General features: G+C 32.6%; 1 protein-coding gene across 1 annotated transcript in view; it reads right to left on the bottom strand.

The window, feature by feature from the left end:
* The window catches only part of MS3_00010298 (uncharacterized protein), a gene marked incomplete at its 3' end in the record, with an annotated part of 193,824 nt that overhangs the window by 104,561 nt on the left and 70,744 nt on the right, over positions 1-18,519 (bottom strand). The window contains exons 5-7 of the mRNA XM_051218657.1: positions 10,590-10,628; positions 5,307-5,416; positions 3,864-4,306 (exon numbers count right to left, since the gene is read on the bottom strand). Coding sequence (XP_051070355.1) covers positions 3,864-4,306; positions 5,307-5,416; positions 10,590-10,628 — 592 coding nt within the window. The remainder of the gene's footprint in view (positions 1-3,863; positions 4,307-5,306; positions 5,417-10,589; positions 10,629-18,519) is intronic.

Here is an 18,519-nt window from a genome sequence, read left to right as displayed (position 1 = left end):
TACATCATTATGGAAACAACTTTTATTTAAGGCATTCCAGATATGCTTTCATTGTCATGAATTACGGCTGTTACAATGCTAGTCTATGATTTTAAGTAAACTATAACATACGTAGACTGATATTAAATAAGAATAATTTTGTTTTGGAATTTGATAGATCATAAGAGTAAAACTAATCTCAATCGTAAAATTTAAACCGTAAACACTTTCACAAATGGAACTCAGATTTTATGCATGGGTCGTTTTTGTACAAATAAACATGAATGTTAGTTAAACATGTAGTTGACATTTCTCATCTAACTTCATCATAACGAGATAAATGTCATTTTAATGTTAAATTATATTTACATTTTATTTATTAATCAGTGTAATTCAAAGTGGGTATGACATTTGTTTTCAGTTTAATTTCAATAAACATTTGTCTTCTTAATTGAAAGCATAGAGCTCCAACCATATTTACTTAACGAATCAACCACTAATGTGTTTTCAATATTTAATTAGAATGAAAGATGAATAACTAATCACTGTTAACTAGTTGAAGTAATCTGAGATATTGTATGTCCTATTGACAGTATCTTATTTACTTCAAATGATAATGTTTTGTGAATCATTATCAACATGCAATAATGGGGTATTTTTTAAATTTTAATCTTCAATTACATCAAATAATGACGATGAAAACTCCTTAGTATTATGATTGTAAACTACAAATTCACTGACATTATTATAATTTGACAAGAAAATGTTCATAGGAACAGTGAGGCTAGTGCTTATTCAGTAATTTCTATAATGTATTCAATCAAATATTATATTATCGGTTCAAAACATTATAACCTTAAGTGTCAGCTACGATCATTAAATTTCATCGATAGATATATACCCAGGAAAAGATCAATTAAATAATCCACTCAAAACATTAATAACTCTAATATTCCTAGAAAAGTTATTTCTGGATGTCTGTTCATGAGATGTGAAAAAGTTAAACTCTTTACATTCATAGGAATATATCAGTATTTGAACAAAATTATTTGGAAACATTTATTTCTATTTCAGTGTAAATCCAAGCTCAAAAGTGGACAAAATTTAAAAGATATTTTCACAATCTCTTATACAAGATTTTCAATTGCTGTCCTACATAACAATGGGAAGATACAAGTAAACAACACCAAGTGAATTTAAACTTCACCCCATTGCACAAGCAGATGGCTATCAGCACTCAGTAGCTAAGTGGATAATATGATGGCTCTTGAAGTGAACGGTAGGGGGTTCGAGTCCCACAATGAACATCAACTCTGGAATGCAGGTACATCCAGCTGACGAGTCCCGAATAGGACGAAACTCGCTTTGTCCTGGATTCCACTGCTAGCCACTATCCACCTTTGCTTAAACATAACTGATTAGAGTTTAAAATGCAAAACAGTAAATTAAAAAATTCAATTATAACCAAATGAAAGTGTAGAAAAACAAGCAGAAAAAAAAGATACACCCACTAAAGAAATTAGGGCCAAGGAAGGATGAGAGGTTACAAATCGCTTTTGCACGCGAAGTTCAGGCTTGAGTTCATGGATCGCCAATGCCTCAGCAGTGCATAAAATATTAATTCGAACCCCCTCCTATAGACATGTTTTCCATATAACTATCTATACGAATGCACAGCTCAAGCAAATAATTTCGTCGAAAAGTAAATTTTCTCCGTTGAATTCTCTTTTTCCTATATAAAAAAGTGTTCTCCTGATCAACCTCAAATCACGACAAAAGTCCTATCAATTCTATAAGCTGCTTTTTTTAGCGAGAACTAACCCATAATTCATTAGCTAACATTCTACTAGAAAGGATTATTAAACATCATATGACTGTTAATGTCAATTCACATGTATTTTTATGGGTTTTAAGACTTGATCATGAATAAAAACACCAGTATATTTCATCTTTCTATTGTTTATACACGATGATTTACATTCGTTAAATCAAATATTAGTGGAAACAATTTAGTTTTACTGTAAAATTTGATTGACACTATCTACAAGATAAAATGTTATTAAAATAAACGGATGAAACTAAATAACATGAAAAATCAAGAAATTTCTAAAGTCAGCTCATCATATTCCATTTAACAGTCATATTTTCTAAAAACAATGAATTAGTATATAAACATATATTAAGATATAGGTATCAATCAGTCAGTAAGTCAGTCAGCTACAACATTAGAACCAGGCATATATATGCATCGGTCCAAGTTGCCACACCTCATTAGCACAACATGATGAATACCGAATTCATAGAAGTAAGTTACTTCACTGTTAGTAATATATATATAGGTATCTGTGCCAAGGTTGAACTTGATAGTTATAAAAAATTGTGCATTGAATAAAAAGATAATAAATACAGTTGAAATTGTGTTAATTTATTTCGGTTATTTATTTACTGTGAAGAAAGTAAAAAAATCTCGAAAATATAATTTTTCTAATTTTTATGGGATATGACAAAAATGTATTTCACTAGTTGATTTCATGAGTCAATTGAAGCTAGACTACCACGGAAAATCTGGAAGCACTGGACGGCCGTTTCGTCCTAGTATGAAACTCCTAAGCAGTGCGCATCCACTATCCCGCTCTCGAGATTCCAACTCAGAACCTAACGGTCTTGCGCAAGCGCTTAACCTGTAGACCGCTGATCCGCATCGAACAGTGTTAATGTCTAACTTTAACCAACCAATGAAACTGCGCTACCGTCTTCAGTGAGTTACTATCTCACAACAGACTCGAATGAATTAAAATACTTAAAATTCGATCAATTTTGTGACATGAATGGATTTTTTTCTGCTAAATATTTAAAACTTCCCGTTGTTGATGTTACGGATTACAGGTAGTCAGTCCGCTTTTGGGATATGTAAACCTTTTAGGTAACTGAATAGATAATGCTGTTAAGATAAAAGAGTTTTAGAGCAGAGCCGATTAGTGGCAATATATCGAATCCATAACATGCTTTTCGTTCTATCTCGAACTCATCAGCCGTCCGTACCTGCTACATCCCAATATTGATATTCACATATTAAAATTCATAGATGAAATAATAAAATTGCATTATTAAAATCCACATTTTCAAGTAGTTAAGCTAATTAAATTTACTGTGAAATTGTACAGTAATTTAACATTACAGTTCTATTTTTTGTATCAACACAAACGTGAAAAAACGGATGTGTAACCAAGACAGTCAAAGTAGGAGCTTGGTTTTAACAGTTTAAACACTAATAAAATATGCCGGTTATATTAGGTACTCTCTGCGAGATAATGTAAAACATATTAAAATATTTAATTTGCATTAGTGCTCCATTGTGACATTATTAGATTAGTTAAGATCTTTGAAATTGGTTGAAGCATTATTACACTCAACTATTCTATTTTATACAGTGAAAGCTGGTACGTAACATCATAGTTATGTCCATTTTGTATACCGCGTATAACTTGAGCGACTCGAACGCTAGAACCCACCAAATGCGAGGACAGAAGACAAGTGAAAGGAATGCTATTCCAAACAGTGTCAATTATGGTACAAAAATGTCAGGTATTTATAGTTTTTAGTAAAAAAACTTATCATTATAGTCCTTTAATCCGCATACAAGGAGTTCTTAGCATTTTTCCAAAAGGAAAGCTACACTGCTATATTCTTCCAAAAGATGATTGGATGGAATATCTTCGGCTCTTTCTGAGCTTCTTAGAGCTTCCTCGAGTTCACGCGTGCACCGTTCACACACACCTCTATATATTCTTATGTTAATTTCTATAATATTTTGTACATTTCTGATGTAAGTTATGATAAACAGTTTATATCAATGCAAAAATAAAATTTAAAAATTTGTTTACCTTAGTTTCATTCGAGATTCTTGTTGTTTATTTGAGAAACTAATAACATCTTCTCTGAAAGATTCTCTTGGATTTCTTTTTCCACGTTGTGCACTTTTTAAATTTCGTGTTAAACAAACAGCTTTAGCACGACCAATCTTTTTAATTTCACAGGTTCTTTGAGATTCTTGTGAATTTGATACAATAACTTCAACTAAATCATTAGTATCATTTTCATCTATAGTTTGTGAATCGGTAAGTGTATTATCCTTTTTAGTTTGTTTATTGAAACTATTAACGTTTTGTAAAAATGGATGAACACGTACAACCCAATTATCTGGATTATCTGCATCTAAACAAGTTACTTGTTGATCTTCGATTAAATGGACTAGTTCAGGTGAACTTTCTCTTTTTTCTTTATTTACATTGAAAGCAGCATAATGAACACCTTCAAGTTGAGATACCTAAAATATGTAATATTATAGTTAAAAAACTTAATAACCTAAAACGATATCTAATAATTTTTTAAAGATGTTTACTTTAACTACTGAAATGGACTGCTGATAATAATAATAATAATAATGTGGATTAATTAAGCTTTATATGAAAGAGTGTGAAGGTAATAAGTCACTTTTCTTTGTTGCCAAGCATCAAATAATAATAATAATAATATGTATGTATCACAAATGGTAATCTTTATTGAGAAATGGAATCATCGTCAAAACGTTATCTTTGAGACACATTTTCAATGTATCAAACTCATCCAGTCACAATAATTTATTTTTCGTTATGAAAAAAAATTTGGAATTTGAAAGTACGTGATGTTAGTTATTTCTCGTGATTCTGACAATATCATAAAGATGAATGTAATATAGATTGAGTAACACTGATAAACACATAATGTTCACTATACATGATAGTGGAAATAAATATGCGGATTTCATGAGACGCAAGTCATATTTACCGAATGTCCACAGTAAAATGTCGCCAGGTGTAAATTCATAAGAACATTGATTATTATAGGCACCAATTCTTCAAAGGGTACTAACCGATAAAGGACTATGGGCTTTCTTTTTTTAAATTAATGCACTGAAATTATTGATGTTGAAATCTGTGTACAAACATTTTCATGTACATTTTGTTGACAATAATGACAGCCTATTATCAGCAATCTCTTATTTTGAGAGAGCGTCTACTCAACTGAAGTCAAAGAGTTTCTAATGAAAAGCACTGGTTTCAAGTCAAATAACCGAGAGCTAAAATTCAGCAAGAAACATATAGAGACACACCTTTGATGCAACTAAAACGTATTCTAATGTAATTCAGAAAAGTCATGCTTGTTGCTATGGGCTTCATGGAACAGTTTAACGTAGAAGCATGAAGACTATCAAGTTATGACTGTTTTATTTCTTAAAAATGTTTATATTCCGGAGATTAACTTTTTTTATAAGAAAAAAAATTTACCTTCCGTTCCATAGAGAAATAATTTTCATCCCATAATTCAAATGAACAGTCAAAACTGCGCTTAGAGCGTAAAGATAAACGTCTCGTCTTTGGAATCGGTATGTCTGAAGCTAATAAAAATTATTTGATAAGTTAGTGTTAGTTGATTTTATTAAATAGATATGTTCAGGAATCAGAAGAAGTTTGTTTATCAAATCAATTAAAAACCACTAAGCAAGAAAAATGTTCTTCAAGAAAAACACAATATTGTTTTTATCATTGTAACAGTGAAACGAAAAGCTGTTGCGTAGTTGGAGGAAGTCTACAAAAAACCCTATATTTAGCTCTCTTGTTACTTTTCGGTTATACCTTTAAATTGAGGGAACTGATGTTCCATGTAGGATTCAATCTCGTGATACCCAGCATCACAGACTAAGAACTTACTAGAAAAATATTTGAGGAACGACTAACGACAAGTATGAGAATGAGATTTGATCAGCACTTGAAGGTCTAGAGAAACACGACAGTGTTATAAGCAAAGATGGATAGTGGCTAGCAGTGGAATCCAAGGAGCGCGTTTCATCCTAGTAGGGACTCGTCAGTTGGATAAACTTGTATCTCAGTGTTGATGTCCACCCTGGGACTCCAACCCAGTACCATTCGCTTCAAACACCATCGCGTTATCCACTTAGCTACTGAGTCCTGATAACCACTTGCTTGTGCAATGGCGTGAATTTCAAATTCACTTTGTATTGCTTACTTAAATCTTCCCATTGATGTTTAGCATTGCAGTTTATCAGTCTCTTATTGGTATATGTACATACTGTATGTATTGCGGATAACGTGATGGAGTTTGAAGCGAACGGTACTGGGTTCGAGTCCCGGACTAAACATCAATTTTGAGATGCAAGTACATCCAGCTGACAAGTTCGATGAGGACGAAACGCGCATCAAACCAGATTCCCCTGCTAGCTACTATCCATCTTTACTTATAATGCTTGTGAAGTAAGGAAATATTGAGGCAATACGCACAGTATGCACCTATGCCAACAAGAGACTGATCAGTTGCAGTCCTAAATATCAATACGAAGATTAAATTTAAGCATTACAGTGAGTAATACTTACTGTACAATCCATTATAAAGCGAATAATCTAATAGATATCATGGGGATGGAAAACTATATTGAATGAAATATTTCTAAAAGGATGATTACATCGTCGAGTGTTCATACGGATCTACCTAGTTAATTTTATTGCATTCAATTGTAAACAAGCTATCTTATATAATAATAATAATGTATTTACTAGTTTTCCATTTGCTGGTTACATTAAATAACATTGACAGGTTCTATGTTTTTATTTGTTTATTTTAGTCAACTAACAATTGTGAGAACAGTGGAGATTTATAACTATGAATATGTTTTCTTTTGTTAATTCATGTAATACGTGCACTTTTATCAACAACAACAAAATACTTAACATATTAAAAGTACAAATACTTTCATAGAAAGTTTAATATTATTACACTTTTATTGAACGAGAACACATTTGGTGACAATAGAATGTATTTGAATAAAAATATTGCAGAATATCTGATTACTATACAGTAAATAGATAATTTGCCAAATGTCATTCAATTATCTCATACGTGACTGTTCTTTTTGCAAATTTCAATCAATGGTCTCAGATATCACTGTTCCTTCATTTCCACGTCAATGATTTACTGTTCGTGTTCTCTTTTCTTTGATCTTCTTAATCTCGTGTTGCCAGGTATTTCACTTTCAATTGATGATACATACTACTTATATCTATCGACATCAGTAGCTCACAACACACACAGACTTATATTTTATTAAAAGTTATATTTCTTATTTTTTTTAAATAAAAATGTGTGATGCTTATAAATGAAATAAACTTATGAGATAAGAAAATATTTGAAATAGTTCATAAGAAGTTCAAGTCGTATTAAAAGGTTATTTCGTAATTTTGTTCCAAGTGATGATAATATTTACTGCAAATATACTTCTAAGTTAATTATAGTAATTACTTAACATACTGACTCTGACTACTGTAGTGTGTGCTACTGATGTCAATAGATATAAGTAGTATGTATTATCAATCGAAAGTGAAGCGCCTACAGGAAGAAGGTTGAGAAGACCAATAAAAGAGAACGAGAACAAAGAATGATTTCTGTGGAAATGACTGAAAAGAGAGGTCTGAGACGAGTAACTGATATCTGCGAAATGAACAGTTAAGTTTGAGACAACTGAATGACATTTTGCGAATAAAGAATTTATTGTATGGTTCTCAGATTTTACTAAGATGTTTTGTAGTTTTGTATTCGATTACATTCGAATGTCGCCACTTGTGTTCTCGTTCACTAAGCTATTATCGAAAACGACGGTTCATTAGAAAGATGGCATTGTATGTTGCAGTGATGGTCTTTTATTAAAACATCAATAACTGAGTGGATGCATGCCTCATTTGGACCACTAAGTTGGTATTAGTTTGCTAACATTTTGAGCTTTCGATATACATATACCTTAAAATACTTATTCAATACACGAAATCAAACAACTAATATTTATTATTAACTGCGCTATACAAAAAATGATTGTATTTAACTAGTCATGTTTTCTCTTATGGACGTTAAGGATTCTTCTGAAAGTTGGTCATGAATGAACATATAAATTACCTGAATATAAGATTTGTACAAATTCTTTAAGAAGACACTTAACATTGATAGTGACGGTCAATTCATAATTCTAATAAACTTCAAATTTGATAATTTCAACAAATTCATTTTCTCAAAAATAGTTGATTCTATTTTTACAACAATGTGTTTGTTAACACATTTCTGTGTCGACTTTGGTTTCAAAAACACTATTTCCGTTGAATATAAGATAAATAATTAAGTAGTCTAGAGATTAAGCGTTCATTCGCTAGACCAAAGTTCCTATGTCTGGTTCCCATATGCGAGGTCGAGAATGCTCACTGATAAAGAGTCCTATGATACGATGAAACAGCGGTCCAGTGTTTTCAGATTTCCGTAGGTTGTCAAACTTAGATCGGCTCAGGATTTCAATCACGTAATATATATATACAGTTTTATAAGATTACCGAGATTTTTATCTCAGATGGATGATTTTGATGAAGTTTGTATTGATGTTACTATTCAGAAAAACATAAAAGCCTCACAAATATACCATCCAGCTCAGAAAATGAAAATGTCAAAATTTCAGTTCTGTTAAACATTAACTATCATATGATACAAGTAATACTCACTGTTTATTTTTAAATGTCTAAAGATATACATGTAACTAGTTATTCTGTATATTTAAAAAAAAAAACTATTATAAGTGATTAGAATGATTAATGTAAATAAAACTTATCAGGAATCGTGTGTAAGATAAAATCATTTAGAATATATCTATAGTGTTATGTTTTCCTATCTTATATTTATTCTTTTAAAACATATATATCGTCATAGATAAGATGTTTCCACAGATACATCTAATGATTGGTGGATACATAATGATATATAGATCATAATGTAGTTTTATCTACATCTGTATAACAATCAAAATAAAATATAAAAAAACCTTCATAAGCTTTCAATCTCGTGAAATCTGTGTTTTGGTCACTAAAAAAGTGTTGGATCAAAATAAAGGCTAAGATAAATGACATTCAGGAGTCTCATCTATTATTACAATTGAATGATAATTATTAAGAAAAAAACAATCTGGAATATAAGAATTGTTAGTTTATAATATTTTAGTATAAGTGACTTATTGAGATTGTTGAGTTTCATAGTTAACACTATGAATTGACCTTAGCCAAATAAGCATTGAAGACCAGCAAGCAATTTAAAGATATCTGATTGTGTTCTTGGAATCCTTAGCAATGCACTTCAACGACCTCATAGGGAATTGATGTCAAGACCTTCAGGTCATGTGACAATCGATTAATCTTTAAACCATTGAGCAGTCACTCAATGGTATATATTATAAATTCCTATCAAATCGCGATACTGTGCAAAAATGTTTAAACGTCACTGGTGGGTAACTGCTTCACACTCTACTTCACTGAATTCCACTGGTTATGGCTTCTCACGAGAGCCTTGAAGATAAGCAGTGGTTCCCGAGTTCAGTTCATGATATAAGTCATCATACTTTACTTTGATCAGTAAATGACTTCGAAATGTTATAACTAATTAGACTGTTTACTATTTCACTATTGTTCAGTAATTAGTATCATAATAGTTGCGGTTGGTGTTCACAAGGAAAGTGTTTTGTGTATTTATATTGTAATTACCTAAAATTTTGTTAACATTAATAGCATTGAAATTGTAACATGCATACACAACAAACCCAGTAATTATTTACCACTGGTATAAGAATATTTTACTCCCAGTCATACGTAAGGCTAGGAAATGTGAGTTTCTAAGGTATCTTCTCAATGTCTAGATTGTTTAGATACATTGAACGAAAGTCTACTGGTTTCGTCAAGACGTTGAATTATTATCAATCTGAGGTTGCGGAACAAGACACATTATTTAGCTGAATATTTGTTAAGATTCAGACAAATGTCATCAACGTTTTGTTACAATTTTCAATCGATAAAAAACGTGGTAGGTTTCTGCTAAGCAATGTACACAACGTCCTGTAGAGAATCTACTAATTCAAACTTTTTGATTTCAGGCAATTTGGAGCACTGCAAATCTAAAATATACATAATATTGATCTTAACAATGTATGATTTTATTCCTCGAAATATCTATTCGCTGCCCACTTTGATATATAATTCATCGCCAAAAAATGGAGACAGATATGAGAAGAATGAACAGCGGTTGAATAGAACTAGAAAGCAAGGCTCAGAACAAAGTGGGTTGGAGAATGTTGGTCGGTGGCTTATGCTCCATCGAGAGTAACAGGCGTAAGTAAGTCAGACGGTGAACTATATAAACCTTTACTCCACTCGACAGCTATTCAAAAGCGAAAAAATTTGATTCACTGAACAACGTTAGACATTGGTATTTGAAAACTAAATGGGAAAATCTGCCTTATTAGGACCATTGACAATTACAGAGATAACCCAGTTAGAGTATTATTTATTACGATAAAGTTGAATACATCTCATATTTTTATAATCTCAATACAAACTAGTCAATTTACTGAATAATATATATTACTTAGCAGATAAATATGTGAAATTCTTAATTAAGTTAATGTACAAGGAATATATGTTTGTTTGTAAAACTAACAACTAACAAAAGCCAAGTACGGAGAACCAATGTTCACTTACCGATACTCGGTGAATTGCTTTCACGATCAGGATTGATTTCTGTTTGTAAAAGAATTATAAAGAAGATCAGAATAAACAATTCCAAAATGATTCAATATATATAATTGAAATGAATGTATTTTAAATATTATATTAGATCGGTAATATATTCGAATAATAAATTCTGAAATAACTTTATCCATAAACCATGTACTAACTGGTTTTGACATTTATAAATTGTCGATGTAGAAACTGTTGAGAAATTTCAGACAAGGAAGAAACAGTTATTCGTGCTGTTTATTCTCATTTAACATCTTTTAACTGATGTTAATCTGTGATGTTAACAGAATTTAAATCAACTGTTTCTGTATTCCTAGAACAATATCAGCATAAAATTGAAAATCACTCACTAATATTTATAATCAGAAAGGGGTTTTGTAAATATTATAGTAATTTAATGGTTGAATTCATGAGTCATCTAGAGCTAGATCACTATGGAAAACCAGGCGGCACTAGAAGCACTGTCTCTAAGAGATATTTGATGAAGTTCTACTGGGAAGCAGTGACCAGTGTAGTCCAACCGGGTCTGTTATGAGATAACAACTCATTGAAGATAATGGTGGACGGCAGCGCAATTTCATGGATTGGTTGAATTTAGATATTAACACAGTTAAATACCGACAGGTCCTGGGTTCGGATCCTGCGGGTGGAGTCATAGTTGGGCACTGCTGAGGAGTCCTATAATAGGACGAAACGGCCGTCCAGTACTTTCAGGTTTTCCATGGTGGTCTAGCTCTAAACGACTCATGAATTCAACTATTTATTCACTAATAATTGTCCGACGGAATCTAACGCAAGCTATACTCCCATTTTGTAATATGTTGCAGGAAGAGGTCATTAAATTAATAATTTGCTTAACAAAATTATTCAGTTTTAGAATCAATTAACTCTATTGAAGCAAACACCATATCCTGTATACTTCTTGAATTAAATCTATATATATAGACATTTCAGAGAAAACAATTTGATAGTTGTGTTAATTAATGTAGAAAGTTTACAATTAAAGTATTAACATATAATGCACTTTTTCATAAACTTGGATTTTGTAACAGCAACGTAAACACTGATATATCACAATAGATTATTGATCAATTTAAGTTTCCTCTCCATTTGTTCTCAGGAAAAATATTAAGGTATAGAACTACTGTCTGAAGGCATTACAACGCGATCTGTGAACAGTACTCGACAACGGAAGGATACTTTCTCGAACGTGACTTAAGATGTCGGATTCAGTTGTGTTCTTTTAAGTCGATTAAGGTACAGAATTAACCTTACCATCATTTATTTAATCTTTATGTAAAAAAAACTTGTATTCATGGTAATGTACATGTGTATAGTTTCCGGTATTTAATATTTGCATTATCTACCACTCAATATATTTCAGCTGTGTTTTCATGTCATACAGAAAGTATTTGCTCCAAATATATTTGAAAAGGTTGCTTAACAGTTTCAACATATTTGAGACTATTGGTTTAATAAGATATTTGATCAATAGTGATTAATACGAGGGAAAACAATGTATTTAATATAGTCTCTTGTTTTTCAATCAGGTACACCAGAAGTTTTAATTAAAGCTAGAATATTTTTCATTAGTGAGGTCTAAGAAGTGCGATTCGTTCTACTTCGAGCTCGCCTTCTGAATATATTCATATTTTTGTGTTGACACTCACGCAAGAACTCTAATATCCAATGCATTACTCATTGAATTTTTAAGTACAAATACCACTGGATTGTTAATTGAGGTTGGTTTTAATCTGACCGTTATCGATTTCATAGACTGAAATTGAACAATTAAAGTACAGAAATCAACACTAAAATGAAGTTGCACTTTGAATTCTATGAAATAGACTTCCCTGACCTCAGTACTGCCACAATTTTAACGATAATTAAATCTTCTAGCTTAATGATAATATCGAGACAGTCCTTTCTGGATAAAAAATATACCAAAAGACACTGATTAACTGCAGTTCATAACATCAACAACGGGCAGATATAAGCCATAACAGATCAAATAAATGTATTTAAAATTTTGTCTCTTTTATCTTCACACTGGATTAAACGTCTTCCAAATTACATAAAGAATCCATAAAGTGATTGTAATGATGGTAATATTACCGAAAATACTAGAAGGTCATTGGTACTCTAAAGTGCTGGAGTATACCATCAATCTGGTTATAGATTATAGAGATTTTTATACAGCACTACAGATGTACACTATTTTTTAACTGAACAAGAAACATACTGAAAAATGTTCATTATCTAAATAATGAAATGACTTAATCTATATTTCAAATAAAAAACCTTTTCTGAACATATGGCTTATATTTTTATATATGTCCTTTTTTACGCTATTTCACCCGAATTATATATCATTTCGTTAAAACGAAAAAGGTATGTCACTGCATATAAACAAAGATGGATAGTGGCTAGCAGTAGAGTACGGAACGCCCGTTTCGTCCTATTTGGGATTCGTCAGCTGGGTATACTTTTATCTCAGAGTTGGTGTTCACTCTGAGAATCCAACCCAAACACCATCGCGTTATCCACTTAGCTACTGAATCCTGATAACCACTTTCTTGTGCAATGGAGTGAAGTTCAAATTCACTTGGTATTGTTTATTTGAATCTTCCCATTGATGTTTAGCACTGCAATTGATCAGTCTCTTATCTTTGGTCTAAAGATATATTCTCCTATACCTTATGTAGTAAGTGTGAGTTGTTATTTCCACTTCTGTATAAAATTTAAATTCATCTTTCCGTGTGCAAGTGTTGCAAAATACTACTATTTTTTAAAGATACTATTTTTCAAACTGTAATACGTTATTATTATCCTTTAACAACTTTTTATGTTTGTAATTCAGTTTCATTAGAATCCTGAACCCATTTAAGTTGATCAACCATTGTAAACCTGAAAGCACCAAATGGCTGTTTTTTCCTAGTTTTGGATTATTCGGAAGTGCACATCCATGGCTTCGTCACAAACGAGTGAACCCAAGACCGCTTATCTTGTGCACAAACGCGCAAGCTCTACACCACTAAGCCAATATCCAGTGATTTTAGTGTTTAACCTCAATCAACCATCTTCAATTGTCTTTAGTGGGTAATTGCTTCACACTCGACATGGTTATACTCCAGTGTTTACAATTTTCCATTAGAACTCTGAAAATTTCCGCTCATAACTTAGTTACTAGTAGGAACAATTGTTATTATAGCCTCTACGATTCTTATTTATTCTTTAGTTTTGTAAAACTAACATTAGTTTTGCATATTTTTGACCGATAAGTTATTCTCACCCCTCACCTATTCTCATATAACCTCTAGATTATCACTAAACATTCATTTGACATTTGAAATTTTGGATCAGTTTATTGTATAATTTATTTTTATTCTCTTATATACCCATATATATTTATCGTCTAGTTATAAATAGAGTTTTATACCCTAAGTAAATGATTTAGTTAAGAAGAAAAGTTTCTAAACTGAATTTTCTAAATTTTTATTTCATAACAAAAACAATGTCTTACCTGAACACTAGTTCTTATTTTACAATATTTATGAATAACACAAAAACACTATCTTCAAACGGTTAGATTAGAAGAGAAAGAAAAACAAAGGTTTACTATAGAAACAGAATTGTTTGAAGTACCGTTAAGGAATCATTTGTTAATCGTGAAAGTAACTGTTTAGGGGGTGGTAAGTAAATTAACCAAACATTTGATCTATTTAGAGTTTACCCGTTTAACAGAAATTGGGTTCATTAGTACTTAGTTTCATTTTTATATATAAAAAAATACAGGGAAGGAAACTGGAATTTATGCAACTAAATAAAACATTTACACACTAGAGAATATCTGGTGTGATATATATATGTGTGTGTGTGCGTATGATTTTCCTTTCTATCATTATCAATTTTTCACTTGGTATTGTTTGGCTTGTATCTTCCCACTGAAGTTTAAGACTGTAATTGACCAGTCTCTTATTGGCATATGTGCATACTGTGCGTATGCCTCGATATTGTCTTAATTCGCAAGCTTTTTGTAAGCAATGATGGATAGTGGCTGGCAGTGGAATCCAGGACGCACGTTTCATCTTATTTGGAACTCGTCAGCTGGATGTACCTGCATCTCAGAGTTGATGTCCACAGACTGATCAATTGCAGTCTTAAACCTCAATGGGAAGATACAAGCCAAACAATACCAAGTGAATTTAAATTCACCCCATTGCACAAGCAAGTGGCTATCAGGACTCAGTAGCTGAGTGGATAACGCGATGGCGCTTGAAGCGAATGATACTGGGTTGGAGTCCCAGAGTGAACATCAACTCTGAGATGCAGGTACATCCAGTTGACGAATCCCAAATAGGACGAAACACACTTTGTCCTGGATTCCACTGCTAGCCACTATCCGTCATTATCATTTTTTGTCTGTTTATTTAATTTTATATCACTTTAAAATTTTTAACTCCATTTCTTGATCTTAATTTATTCATGTTGATCAGGATGTGAATTGACATCAATGTGATGATCATTTTGCACAAGGAAATCTTCCACATTATCAAGAGTAACATAATTCACATAAAAATAAATGATGACCTAACTCTTTTCAGTTTGTTACTTAATTGTAAGATTAAACATAACTCATTCATTGACATAATCGCCTTTATTTTATTTTCATTCAATTTTGTGACCTTTTAATATACAACGTGATGATTCCGCCAATTCGAGAAGAGTGACTTATCGACCGGACCAATCACGTATAAAGCCGTACGAGCCGTCTAGAGTCCTTATCGGTCCTTCTTCCTGCCTGTTGAGTTCGGAACACAAATCTCAGCCTCCTCATTATAAATAATGTATTTCAAGCATACTAGGTTTATACACAAACCAAACATACCTCATCGTACCATAAAATAGAAAATAAAATTTGTACAAAATCTAACCAAAAGTGGCTGTGAATATTGGAAACTGTAATTAATAGACTAGGTATAACTGAAGAACGGTAAATCGTATAATAATAGTTTATAGGTCAAAATAAAGCTTGTAATAAGAGAAGTATAGATATACATGATCTAGCTACTAAATAGTTGTGCATGAGGAATACATGTATAATATTTGTCCATAAATTGTTCTCAAAAGTTACCATTCATAATTCTCACCGGGATATCATAAGAAGGTTAAATACCATTAGATAGAATATAATTCCTAATAAATTATTCTGTTGTAATTTTTATAAGTTATACATAATGATTTCAATCATAGTAATAATAGTAATAGTAATTTATGGTACTTAATTTATATCTTTAAATAGTTGAAATCTTCTCCTCTAAATTATCGATTCATGATATCACTTTTTGGAATGGAGATCGTCCGAATTTAGTCGTTTCTTCATATTTATTAAATGAAATTATTATTAAAATTATAGTATGTATGAAAATTAGTTCAACATTTGTCAACAAAATTTCAGTTTGTATTGACATTATTTATGATTAGAATAATTCATAAGAATATACATTCATGTTTATGTACGAATAGAGTTTTCTTTTAAAAAGCATCAAAAGTTTTATGAACTGCATTTTATCATTGATTAATTTACTTACTTACTTACTTACACCTGTTACTCCTCGTGAAGGAGCATAGGTCGCTCACCAGCATTCTCCATCCAACCCTGTCCTGGGCAATCCTTTCCAGCTCCTTCCAGTTGTAATTCATCCTTTTCATATCTGCTTCTATTATCCGACGCAATGTGTTCTTTGGCCTTCCTCTTTTCCGCTTCCCTTCAGGATTCCAAGTTAGAGCTTGCCTCGTGATGCAGTTTGACGATTTGCGTAATGTATGTCCTATCCATTTCCATCGTCTTTTCCTAATTTCCTCTTCAGCTGGAAGTTGGTTTGTTCTCTCCCACACAAGGCTATTGCTGATGGTATCCGGCCAATGGATGTTGAGTATCTTGCGTAGACAGCTATTTATAAATACTTGTACTTTCTTGATCGTGGTTGTTGTAGTTCTCCAAGTTTCAGCTCCATACAGTAGAATTGCCTTGACGTTCGTATTGAAGATTCTCACTTTGATATTGGTTGAAAGTTGTTTTGAGCTCCATATGTTCTTCAATTGTAGGAATGCGGCCCTTGCTTTGCCAATCCTCGCCTTTACGTCTGCATCTGAACCTCCATGTCTATCGACGATGCTTCCCAGATATGTGAAGGATTCTACATCTTCCAGAGTTTCGCCATCAAGGGTGATTGGATTGCTGTTCTCCGCTTTGAATTTGAGGACCTTGGTTTTCCCTTTGTGTATGCTGAGGCCTACTGATGCAGAGACTGCTGCTACATTGGCTGTCTTTATCTGAATCTGTTCACGTGTACGTGATAGGAGGGCTAGGTCATCTGCGAAGTCCAGATCGTCTAATTGGTTCTGAGCTGTCCATTGTATTCCGTGTTTTCCTTCAGATGTCGAGGTCTTCATAATCCAGTCGACCACCAGAAGAAAGAGGAAGGGAGAGAGTAAACAGCCTTGTCTGACTCCGGTCCTTACTTGGAATGCATCTGTCAGCTGTCCTCCATGCACTACTTTGCACTGTAGTCCGTCGTATGAGTTCCGGATAATATTGACAATCTTCTCAGGAACTCCGTAGTGTCGAAGAAGTTTCCATAATGTCCTCCTATCTACACTGTCGAATGCCTTTTCATAATCAATGAAGTTGATGTATAGTGACGAGTTCCACTCAACTGATTGTTCGACGATGATCCGTAGTGTTGCAATTTGGTCTGTGCACGACCGATCCTTTCGGAATCCAGCTTGTTGATCTCGAAGTTGGGCATCTACTGCATCCTTCATCCGGTTCAGCAACACCCTGTTGAAGACTTTCCCTGGTATTGACAGTAGTGTAATGCCTCTGTAGTTTTCACATTTGCTCAGATCTCCTTTCTTTGGAATCTTGATGAGGTGTCCTTCTTTCCAGTCCATTGGCTCTTGTTCCTCCTCCCAAATCTTTTTGAATAGAGGGTAATTTAATTATTCTTGATACTGATCACTTTTTACTATTATCTTAGTAAATAATAATCATATATTTATACTTCATTGTGAGATGTTTACAGCCCAAGCACTCATGTACTCAAGTATTAAACTACTGCATTCTTCACAAAACTTCCTTCTGATGATAATCATGGTATGCACACTAGTGACTGATTTCGAGAGGTATTTCCTGGAGTACTAATGAGAAGCAATGGCGAGTAGAGTTCAACCAGGTCTAATGTGAGATGCTAACTCATTGAAGACAATAGTGGAAGTGTCACTTAATTTCGTGGATTGGTTAAAGTTATACATTAACACCGTTGGATGCTGACCGACTCAGTGGTCTAGAGGTTAAGCGCACGCGCACGAGACTGATAGGCTCTGGGTTCGAATCTTGCGGGGCGGAATCGTGAATGCGCTTTACTGAGAAGTCTCACAGTAGAACGAAACAGCCGCTCACTGCTCCCAGGTTTTCCATGGTGATCTAGCTTCAATTGACTCATGTACTCAACTATTAAATTACTATAATATCCACAAAACCCTTTTCTGATATTTATATAATTGTTAGAAATTACTATTAAACCTTACATAACTTATTTGACAATGACAATACATTTTCACTTCTACCAACCGTCAACTAAATTATAAAGACGTATTAGAATTACTAATAAAATTTATGTGGTTTTGTTTTCGAAGCTAGATGGTTTGGTTGTGAAGTTTTTATTGTTCTTCTGAACAACATCATCAGAACAAACTTCAGGTAGATTAATATTGCTTAATTATGGCAAGATACTGAATTTCACTTTCACTTCAATACTTCCATAGAATTCTACTAAGATGGAGTGTTTGTTCTAGATTTTGTAAGCATAATCATTGCAGTTATCTT

This window comes from Schistosoma haematobium, chromosome ZW (genome assembly GCF_000699445.3).
Source record: "Schistosoma haematobium chromosome ZW, whole genome shotgun sequence".
NCBI classification, from domain to species: domain Eukaryota; kingdom Metazoa; phylum Platyhelminthes; class Trematoda; order Strigeidida; family Schistosomatidae; genus Schistosoma; species Schistosoma haematobium.
The sequence above is the reverse complement of the archived record's forward strand: the minus strand, read 5'-3'. Positions and strand labels throughout refer to the sequence as shown.